At 40.8% G+C, this 11,171-nt stretch overlaps 1 protein-coding gene across 1 annotated transcript; it reads left to right on the top strand.

The window, feature by feature from the left end:
- Positions 1-941: 941 nt before the first annotated feature.
- On the top strand, positions 942-9,801 carry LOC116729685 (uncharacterized). The gene is made up of 4 exons (XM_032578362.1): positions 942-1,018; positions 8,230-8,589; positions 8,663-8,768; positions 9,187-9,801. Exons 1-4 carry the CDS (start codon positions 942-944, stop codon positions 9,712-9,714), a joined length of 1,071 nt encoding a protein of 356 aa, XP_032434253.1. The 3' UTR covers positions 9,715-9,801.
- Positions 9,802-11,171: the final 1,370 nt, after the last annotated feature.

The raw sequence follows: 11,171 nt of genomic DNA, 5'->3' as shown, positions 1-11,171 counted from the left end.
GTGTGTGTTTTGGTGTCGGGTTCAAATCCTGACAAATCCTGAAACCCAGTCAGAAAAGTCTTTCACTCTGAACAAATTGGACTATGTCAGAAATAGGCCTTTCAAAAAATGTGCAGTATTTGTGCAGTATATGTCTTCTCCTTTTACAACAGACCTTGTTGCCTTCACCTGTGTTGGTTAGGAACAGTTTGATTCTTGGATGTGAGTATAGTTTGGATGTTGTTCTTGGCCCTACCTGCTTCATATTGCCACACTGCAATACTGGCTTCCAATTTTAGGAGTGCGACAAAGTAGTTGAAGTTGGAAACATTCTATGCTCCCGTAGATACTCCGCGGCCTTTCTGTTCCGTCTGGGATGGAACCCCTCAGGAAGTGTGGCAGGTTTTGGTCCTCCAGTCCATCATTAGCTGAGTTCCATTAACCATGGATTTGTACAAATTGAAATGACAAAAATTAATTTACTTAATGGAAACATGCCACTTTAGAAAAAAAAACTAAAAAAAAGAGATGGATTTTTTTTTTTTCTCATCACACGAGTCACATGATCAACTGCCGGATGTTAGTACCGGCAAAAACAATGAAGAAGACAACAAGAAGGATGGTGGCTTCTTTTTTGTTTTTTCTTTTTTTGTAGCATCACGCAGTTCATAAAATGTTTTGTGTAATTCCAACGTGCTGTAACGTGTTCTGTCAAATCACCTACTGCAATTTACCCAAAGCGCCGCATCTGTAGCCTCTCACCAGAGGCTACAGATGCTGACGTTTCCTCTGACAGCTGAGCCATGGCTGAATTACAAACATGCAATTTGCAATTGCAAAAATAATAATTTTTTAAAGTCTTATTGAGGATAAATCCTGCATCCACGCAATGCAGCAGCTTTACACATCTGCCTCCTTAACTTTCAGGTAAATCGTGAGCCGTGTTCGATCATATTTCCATCATGGGAGAAGAAGTGGAGGTGGACGAGGAGCATGAATGCATCTGTGTTCATCTGGATGACAGACTGGAGACACAACAGTACGGACGTCTACGAGAAAGAAGAGAGCAGCGTTTACTTCTTAAAGAAGCTTTGATCCTGCAAGGTTTGCTTCAAAATGCTGCAGATCTTTAATGAGAGAGCGTCGTCTCTTCTGCAGCGTCAGAACCAGGGAGTTAAGAAAAGTAAGCAACCCGATAAAGAAGGCTGGTTCTGTTCTGAGGACTACTGTAGAACCTCTGGAGATGATCATGTAAAAAAAAAAAAAAAATCACAAGGACAACCCTGAGCATCTTCTTCATTTCTTCATCAGACTGTTATACAACAACAGAGGACTGAAATAAAGACTACAGCCGTCAACATCTACAGCGACTCCTTGAAGGAAACCTGGATAATATGAGGTACGACAAGATTTCATTTCCTTTTGGGGTTTTAAGGTAATTTTGAATCAAAGTGAAATGAAGTGAAAGGTACCTCTGTGATAATTACCACACCAATAATTTCAAGTAGCTTGCTGAGCAATTACTGCACACAGTTCATAATGAAAACCAGTTTTGCGGAACAGAACAGGGGAGTCAGACTAACACGACAGGAAGGCGAGAACTGAGCTGGAGCTTTCTTTGATGTTTCCAATCATTTCTAACATTGGAAGCATTCGGAAGCCTTTCCTGTGTATCAGATCGCCCTGAAGGATGAAATACGCAGCATTTCCTCAACACCGTCAGGATCTGCATGCTTTGAGCTCCGGCTGCAGCATGTATAAAAACGACAACCTGCGGTTGTTATGGGAAGTTATAGCTCTTTCATCTTGCTCAGAGTGAGGAGATGTTGCACCGACAGCGCTCTGAACGCTAACAGAGCTCAAAATAAAAACCCGGCGAGTGACAACATCCCTCTGCTGCTTATTCCCTCATCTTTCAAATAGCTCCTTAGCTTACTGGGAGCTTCCAGAAAGCGACTTGTTGGAAGAAAAATAGTTTGAGAGCTGCAACAGGAATTTCTACTTATGAGCCAACTCCGTCGCTCAATTAAACTGGCTTTCCATGTGTTGGATTCCAGTGTAGCTGCAGGGGGATTTCACCCAGCACACAGAAGAATGGAGGAAAAACCTGTGTGGAGAAATGGTTTCTCTAAAAAAAACTGCTACTTATATCAATGGGATGTTTGCTTCAGTAGGCGTGGTTGTGTGAATGTGAGAGCTCTTCCCAGAACAAAAGATCTCTGCTGGAAGGCTTGGTCTTCTTGCTGTCTCCACACCTGGCTACAATCACTCCTTTGTTTGCTGTGAATGAACGTTCTCTCCTCACTCCTCTTTCTGGACCCACCCAAGCCCGACCCAAACCAAAATCTACTTTCCTGACGGTCGGTTTGTGTCCGTGGCAGGTGGCACATTTAGTAAGCCTAGAAACAGATTCAGCACAGAGGATGCCAAATGAGAATGTGTGATACAAAGTTGTGTTAATCTTTTCATCGTGGTCTAAATGAAAGAGGGTCAAATTTAACCTCTTGAGGAAAGGAAGAAATGCGCAGACATTCATTAGACCATAACAAGCACAGCGCGCTGCTCTGTCCCGCTCCTGTCATCCCAGAAGATTTGCACCTGACTCACCCTGCAGTTACAATAAGCAACAAAATGGTCAACAGCTAAAAGGAGGAGAAGTTACACTGCTTTTGCAAATTATGACCTAAAAACAAATTCTGTAAAATCTTAATTACCGTATGTTGGGTTCACTTTTGGGCTCGGATGGTAGTTAGTTGGTTTGGATCGGGCCCTGACAGAGCAAAGTTAAGTGGAGGAAAAAAATACAATTAAACATCATAATTACAACAAGCCGATCCAGACAGGAAAAAATTATCCAAATTAATTTCTTTCAATTTAAAAGTTTTGACATATATCTATATTAGAAAAAGATAAACTACACCAGTGACAATATTCAGGGTTTACTATGCATTCACATGAATATATTTCTCAGAACTCCATTTTCCAAACTTCTGCTCACAAGGCCCTCCACTCCATCTCCCCCACTCAGCTCCTTCAGACTAGCCAGTAGCAATTAGCAAACACGTCATGGACCTGGGTATCAGCTGAGGTCATTATACAAGCTACCTCTCAACAAAACCCTGGTAAAAATGTTGTCCAAAGGTTAATAGAGCCATGCTGTGATGACTTCCTGAAGGCGGAGCTTCAGAAAAAGCAGGAGTTTTTAAAGACACGGAGATTCAATTTCAAAGTAAATTTTTTTCCAAGACATATTTGATATATGTAGTATTTTTATAACAACTGAAGGTCACGTAGTTATTTGATTGTGCTGTAAAATGACACTATGGCTAGCAAACACATAATTCTGCAGAGTGTCACTGTTTATTGAGACATGTGAACTATCGCCTTCTTTTTTTCTTTTTCCTCAAAAACGTCTGTGATTTAAAACGCGCCTATGTGTGCGGTTGGTGCTCAGCAGAGTAAATGGGCAGGCTCAGCTGCTGGCTCCTGAATATTGATAGATAAGTAGTGTGAGAGAACATATCAACCAGGTACAGACAAAGTGCCAATTTCAACACGTTTTTTACTCATCAGACTAATTAACCTATCTGGAACAAGGCTGCTGCTTTATACCACTGGCCATCTGCTGGCGCGCTGTGTGGCACATTAATGGTTGTTCCACCCCCATCTCAGTAGACATCAATCACAATCTGTTACTCTCACTAGCACTCTCATAATGACGGCCTCCCTCACCATCACTAGTTAAATGTTAATAAGGTGGACATACTAAAGGACGTACAGCTGGAGAAGGATGTCAGAGTCGCTCACTGCTACGTTCAGAGGCTGAGCAAAATGTGGGAAATATCAGCGTCCCGCTCAGTCAGCCTCGCTTTGGAACACAGAAAACACGAAGGTCTGCTACTGTTGAACATCAGCCGTTTTGCTCATGGTTTCAGTCACAATCCCCAATTATTTTCAGTTAATTCCATTGCAGTCCAGGTTTACTTATTAAGCAGGTTACAAAACAAGGCTGTTGACCAACAGCCTTGTTTGGTCCTGTTTCCTGGCTATGTACACCATAGCCAGGAAAAAAATACAAATAAAACACACAACACAATAATAGGAACTGTAAAAACCAACAAAATTAAGCTTTCAGCGAATGCTTTTTAATTTGATTTATATATTATATATCAGCTTTTTAAAAACAAGAAAAAAAAGCAATCAGTTGGACAGAGAAAACACGTGCATACCTAAACAAGAACAAAATATTTTTTTTACTACTACTTTTCTGTTTGACTTAGAAAGGTCAAAGGTCTTTTCTAAGTCTAAAATGTGATGGTAAATCCTTCCAGTCTTGGGGGAAGCCACTGAGAATGAGCGGTCATGTCTCAGCTTCCTCTTCATTTCAGGATGACTGATTTGCTGACCTGAGACTGAGTGAGGGAACATGCGGCTGCAGCAGGTCAGACAGATACTGTGGGGCGAGGCCATGCAGACGTTTGAAAACAAAGAGAAAAACTTGAAAATTGATCCTAAAATGTACTGAAAGCCCGTGAAGAGATGCTCAAACAGGAGTGACGTGTTCTCACCTCCTAATGCCGGTTAAAAGCCGAGCAGCAGCATTCAAACCAACTGGGGTCCAGGAGGCAACCTGTGACTGAGGCCAACATAAAGAACATTACAGTAATCTAAACAAACTGTGGTAAAAGCATGAATGAACATTTCAAAGTGACACAAAGGAAGTAAATAAGGTCTTGGAACAAAGCAGGAAATGTAGAAAATTCATGGTGAAGTCCATCAAAATGGATTGTTTGTGTCCTAAAGTAGTGCTCTGGCACTAATGAACTACAATCTCCAATGAGTACAGAAGGTCAGTAACCTAATAGCTTGCAGTCATAATTGGTTATCTACTTAGTGCTACATTTATGCTCAGTTACTTGCCTTCCTCTCAGAGTCTGGAGGATGTGGTTCTCATCTAGCGCAAGTCAAAAATGGTTCTTTCCTTATGCAGGTTGTGTCTCCAACCGGTCAGTTTTGAACAAACATTGTTCAGAACACTTTTGTCCTTAAGGAGGTAACCTGCAGATTAACTTAGTCTAGCCATTCTGCTTTCCTAGTCCACTGAGGAAATGTGTTCCAAGTTTGTTCTAAGGGACAAAGTAAACAGAAACAGTTAGTTTCACCTAGGAAGACATTTTGGTCAATGGGGTCTTTTTTTCTTGAACTAGAGGCAAGCAAAATACGCTTGAAAGATATTGATGCTCCCTCATCTTTGGAAGCAGTGGATAGACCAAAAGCAACAAGATAGAAGAGATTGCTGACCACCAGAGAGAAGTCCTGATTTGATTGATTTACAAGAAAAGTTTAAAGTTTAGGAAAGTCTGACTTCTTCACGCTTTTATATTGGAGAATCAAAATTTGTGGAACAGCTGAGAAATTACACAAACAAGCCAGAGCATGACTACCTACAGTATGTTATGAATTTGACACATGGGATCTACATGCTGTCTGCGTCAGAAGGTTAGCGCCCTGTGCACAGATTGGACCCGATAAACTGGATGACATTAGGAGCCAATCAGTCACCAGATTTCAGAAATAATGCAGATTTCCATAATTCCCCATCTAGCAGAAACTGAAGTCTTTTAGTGTTCGCTGATCGTTTGCTAGTCATCCTCAAGGCAACACAGAGACACATGAGATAAACCATCTTGGACACAAGCTCACTCATAACAGTGATTTAAAGTAATCAGTTAGTAAGAAAACATGTTGAAGACAAACTTTGTCAGAAGATCAACTAGTGCTCATCCGCTTTCATCCAGCCAAGTGTTCATAACACCAGCACATGCGACGGAAGGCGAATGTGCACACTGAGCCACACAAGAATCTCTCCTCCGTTTGCGTTTGTCTGCTTTCCTTACATTTGCTGAAAAACTGTGTAAGCTTGCTGGATTCACCTCCTTAGCTGCCATGGCGGTTTTCGGCGTGTTACTGTAATGCTGAGGTGGACTGGATCGTCCCTCTGATGTCGCTATAAAAATAAACTTTCAAACACTCCCTCGTGTGTCTGCTCGCTGCAGGTGGAAGATAACCAGCAGGCTCGCCAGCAGAGAACTGTAAAACGTAAATAGTTGACTAATGAAATATTCATGAAGCCATATCCACAGCAAAATCTTTTACGTGGAGCCTTAGCTTTGCTGAGAAAGACATGATTACACACCACACTTCTCATTGGGCTTTTTGCACATTCTGCTCAATGGTGTCAAAGGTCTTATAGAAGTCTAGAAACAAGAAAGTCCAAAGTTATTTGAATGTTATTTTTAATATTGTGATTTTTTTAAATAACATTTTGGGTTCAGCAATTATAGCATGTAGACTTTTCTTTAGTCTGCTAGTGTAGGTTAAGGTCAGAGTCTTCTAATCAATTGAGAGTTATAGGATTCATAGGACACATTAAGGCGTCTTTATGGGGCTAGCAGACAAGAGATCTGATGCCATGTCTTTCATTGTAGTAGACATCTGTTCATGACTGATGCATTCTGTATACAAATACAATAACGGGTTTTGTATATGGTCTGAAAATGAATGCAAAACTACAGAATACCTGGTGAATTTTTTTCTTCTTCATTAAAAACAAACCAGTTAGGATTTAAACAACTGAGCAGTGGCGGCTGGCCAATAGGGGGCGCTTGGGCGCCGCCCCCTTTAAATTGTTTAGATAATAAATGATTTCTGAACTGCAAAATACTTAGAAATGTATTTATTCATACTGTGTGTCCAATAGACATGTTAGAATTTATTAAAATAGTAAATACATAATTCTATTTAATTGCTCACATTGTGCACACTTCCTATCCGATGTGCAGGGCGCCGTCCTAATGAGAGTGTATGTAGGCGCATCAACTTTTGGCAAGCAGGTGATCTGAGGCTGACTTTTAATTGGTTATTTAAGGTTTTCCACAGGGCGCAGCGCTCTGCGTCCCGGACACACCCATTCTGTTGTGTCATTACTGGTAGAGCGTCAGTACTGGCTAATTTTTTTTAAAACATTGTGTGATTGGACAATCCCCGATTCGAGTCATTAGCGCAGCTGCAGTTCGTTAGGTCGATTCACGTTTACGTTTGCAAAGTGGAGTAGTTTCAAAATGAGAGAAAATTCTGTTTTGTCTTTACAAAAAAAAGCTTTTACAAAGCGTTCACTTGAAGAAAAAAACAGGATAAAGGAGCTTGGACCGGATCGTCCCAATTTACAAATTCAGCAGCAGGCAAGTGATCGTGGACGATCCTACACGCGGGCTTTTTCCAGCTTTTCTTATGACAAGCGGAGTTGGCTAGCTGGATGTGATGTAAGCAATGCATTTTACTGCTTTCCGTGTTTGCTATTTCAAAGTTCTGGCACTGAGGCAATGTGGACAACAACTGGGGTAAGAGACTTAAAACATCTTTCAGAAAAATGCAAACGGCACGAAAACAGCCGCAGCCACCTAGACAATGCAATGAAGCTAAGTTTTTGGGGGAAACTTAGCATTGCTCAACAGCTAGATGAAGGCTACAGGATTGCTGTTAGAAGGCACAATGAAGAGGTGACAAAAAATCGGCACATCCTTTCTAGAATAATAGACTGTGTTAAGTTTTGTGGAGCCTTTGAGCTGGCCTTGCGTGGTCATGACGAAAGTAAGAGCTCTGAAAATCCCGGGATCTTTCGTGGGTTGGTTGATTTTGTTGCTTCTCTTGATGGAGTACTAAAAGAGCACCTTGAGAATGCTACTGTGTTTAAGGGAACTTCGAAAACTGTGCAGAATGAGCTACTGGACTGTATGTTTTCTGTTCTGAAGGAGCATATAATCAAAGAAGCACAGATTTTCTTTCAATCCAGGCAGACGAGACTGTGGATGTTGCTACGCAGTGCCAGCTTGTGCTTGTACTACGCTATATCGATGCCAAAAACACTGTGCAGGAAAGGTTTTTTGAGTTTATCCCTCTGCAGTCGGCTACAGCTGATTCCATTGCTACAGCCCTAAAAGAACGTCTTGCAACTATTCTTCCTGAGGATCAAAAGGCTAAGCTAATCTGTCAGGCATATGATGGAGCCAGCGTGATGCGAGGTGCCACTGCAGGTGTTCAGAAGAAGATACAAGATGTGTACCCAAATGCCCACTACATCCACTGCTATGCTCATCAACTCAATCTAATAATGCAACAGGCTACTTCTCACATAACCAAAGTTATAATTTTTTTTTCTAACCTTAGTGGATTTTCCAGCTTTTTTTCCAGATCATCCAAGCGCACAAGCGTTCTTGATAAAGTTGTGGCCCACAGACTACCAGCATCCAACAATGTCAGATGGAACTTTCACAGCCGTGCCATCAATACTGTGTTTGAGCACAGAGAGGACCTCATCCGCTGTTTCGAAAGCATACAAGACTCTGGTGACTTTGACCCCATTACCGTCAGAGAGGCTGGAGCATTTGCCATGCTACTGGAGGATCAGGATTTTAAGTTCTTTCTGCAACTTTTCCACCATATCATGCCTCATGTGGACCTTCTCTATGCCAAACTCCAGAAGAAGGTCATAGATTCAGTCTGTATCCAGGAGAGCATCCAACAGTTCCAGCAGGACATTCAAAAGATCAGGTAATTGTTTAAATAGCTGATTTTTCTTCTTCTTCTTCATTATTATAATATTGTAAGTATTTCTCTTTGGCAGAAATTCTCTCCACTCCATGGTTGGACAAAGCAGTGTAGGTAGTAGTCAGCCAGTGAAGAAGCGTCGGACACTCAGTGTAGAAGACCATGAAAGGATTGCTGCAGAGGCGAGTTGTTGTGGAAAATCACTGTTACACTGGTTTATAGTAGTGTTATTTAATATATTAGGAAGATGTGCGTTGTAGTTAGAAATACCTTTAGTTGTGTCTATGCTGTGTAGGTATGTTGATGTAATGTTTGTCAAGATATTTTATTATTTAAGTTGTACTGAAGTTTATGGGTAATGGGGAATAAAACATTTTGTTACTGAATTTTGTATAATCTTGTCCCACAAAAATGCTGTAACACATTTCATAACACAGCCTTAAAAAATGGCAGCAAATGTTATTAAAATCAGTAAGTTTATAAATAAAATGTGTTCCTTCTTTCTATGACTTAATAGAAAGGACAAAATAACATTTCATATTTAGAATGAAAAATGTGATTATAAAATCATAATCTTCATGTTTGTCCTTCTCTCTTAAGGTCTGTGATATCATACTGGGACACACCAGGGAGCGCTTTTCTTTCACAAACCACCTTGTTAGTGCCACACTCCTGCAGGGGGACAGATTTGAACAATACAACACAGCATTTCCTGAAGATGCACTGAGCAACACCTTAAAAGCCAATCCGGTGCTCAATCGAGGTAAGCTGAAGACAGAGCTTACTCTCATCTACAGCAAGGAAGAGTTCAAAGCCTGTTGTGGTGCTGTGGGCCTACTCCAGCTGTTTATGGAAAAGAATCTAGAAGAAGTCTTTTCAGAAACTGTCACGCTCTTGAAGATCCTCATCACCACACCCATGACCACAGCAGAAGCTGAAAGGTGCTTTTCAACTCTGAAAAGAATCAAGACTTTTCTGAGAAACTCAATGACTCAGGACAGGCTGAATGCATTGGCCATGTTGTCAATGGAGAAAAGACTAGTCACAGAGATGACTGACTTTAACAAGAATGTAATTGAGAAATTTGCAGGGCAGAAGGAAAGGAGGGCAAAATTCATGTTCAAATAGTGCTATTTTTTAAGATTTGTTTTGTTTGTTTTTCATTTGTTTGTTTGTGTGCGCCCCCCTCAGTTTTTTTAGCACCAGCCGCCACTGCAACTGAGATCTAATTTTCGTTTAACATTTCTTTATCTCATCTTCTTTTCACCTTTCTCTAGCCAGTTGGGTCTAAATCTCAGAAATGAATCTTTTGCTAAGTCTGAATTAAATTGATCGAATTGCAACTGGAGCTCTTCCTTTATCATAGGGAAAAAGCTAGTGTTGATGTTCTGGAAAAAATCAGAGGTTCCATCGGTTAAATTGTGGCTGGAGGAACTGGTAAGGCTCTCTCATCTGGAAAGAATACGGTTCTCATTAGCAAATAACTTAAAGCGATTCAACAGAACTTGGCGACCCCTTCAGCAATATATTGATAACTCTATTTGAAGAGAATTTGATTTGATTCTCGGTGTGATAAGATGTAAGTCCCAGGGAAAGGGGAGGAGGGTGGGTCTTGAGAATGTCCTTGTTTATTTATGTCACTTTTGTTTTGTTTTGATTTTGTATTGTTTTTATGTTTTATGTTCACATCAAAAAGAGGACAATTGTGTATTGTTGATGTTTCAATTCTCGTGTCTGATTCCTCAATAAAACTGTTTGACAACAACAACTGGAGCTCTTCTTCTGAGAGGTGAGTTGATTTTTATTTTTTTAGTTTTTACATAACTAAGTTTGTGCATTAAGTTGATTCCAAGTCTGTGTTGTTTTTTTTTTTTTTAGTTATGTAAGACTGCATTTTCATCACCACCAAACTACACCTTCATCAGGAAGTGGCGTGGCAAGGCACACTTGTAGTAGAGTTTGGTTAGCTTCCAACCAGCTAACATGTTGTTGCCTGTCCCTCCACCGCAGATTAACAATGGAGAGTCAAACCTTATGTGAAATCCATCCTCCTACCCATTCAGAAAGGAACCTCCAGTAGAACTGGGCTCGGTGTTTTAAGACGCTTTAAGAGGGAGCAGAGACATAAAAAAGAAAAGGAACTGCTGCAAAAACCCTATGATTTCTTAGAGATTCCAGCTTCAGTAAATGAACGATTCAATCTTAATTATATATTTTAAAATATGTTCCAAGTATGATGGATTATTTTCTTAACAGCCTTCTACTCCCCATACAGCCTCATCTCTGCATAATCCAATAGCAACGCAAGAGATCTTCGAGATGCCGTCAGTTAGGGAGCAAAGTGAGCGACTGGACATTAAAATGCATTGAAAGTGGGAATCCTTGTTCACTGTACTAAGCACACAAATTCAATTTATATACAGGAATATACAATCTATAAAGTTCAGAGATTACTGCTGCTTCCCCGTATCAAATTTGAGAAGAGCTGCGATGACTTGGGCATCCAGGACTCCCTGGAAAAGATAGCGTCGTTTCCACGGCTGCCTTGCCTCAGCGGCGCCACGGCAGCGGCGTGCGGCTCTCTG

This window comes from Xiphophorus hellerii, chromosome 12, assembly GCF_003331165.1.
Source record: "Xiphophorus hellerii strain 12219 chromosome 12, Xiphophorus_hellerii-4.1, whole genome shotgun sequence".
Classification (NCBI taxonomy): Eukaryota; Metazoa; Chordata; class Actinopteri; order Cyprinodontiformes; family Poeciliidae; genus Xiphophorus; species Xiphophorus hellerii.
Note: the sequence above shows the minus strand (reverse complement) of the source record. Positions and strands in the feature narration are given on the sequence as shown.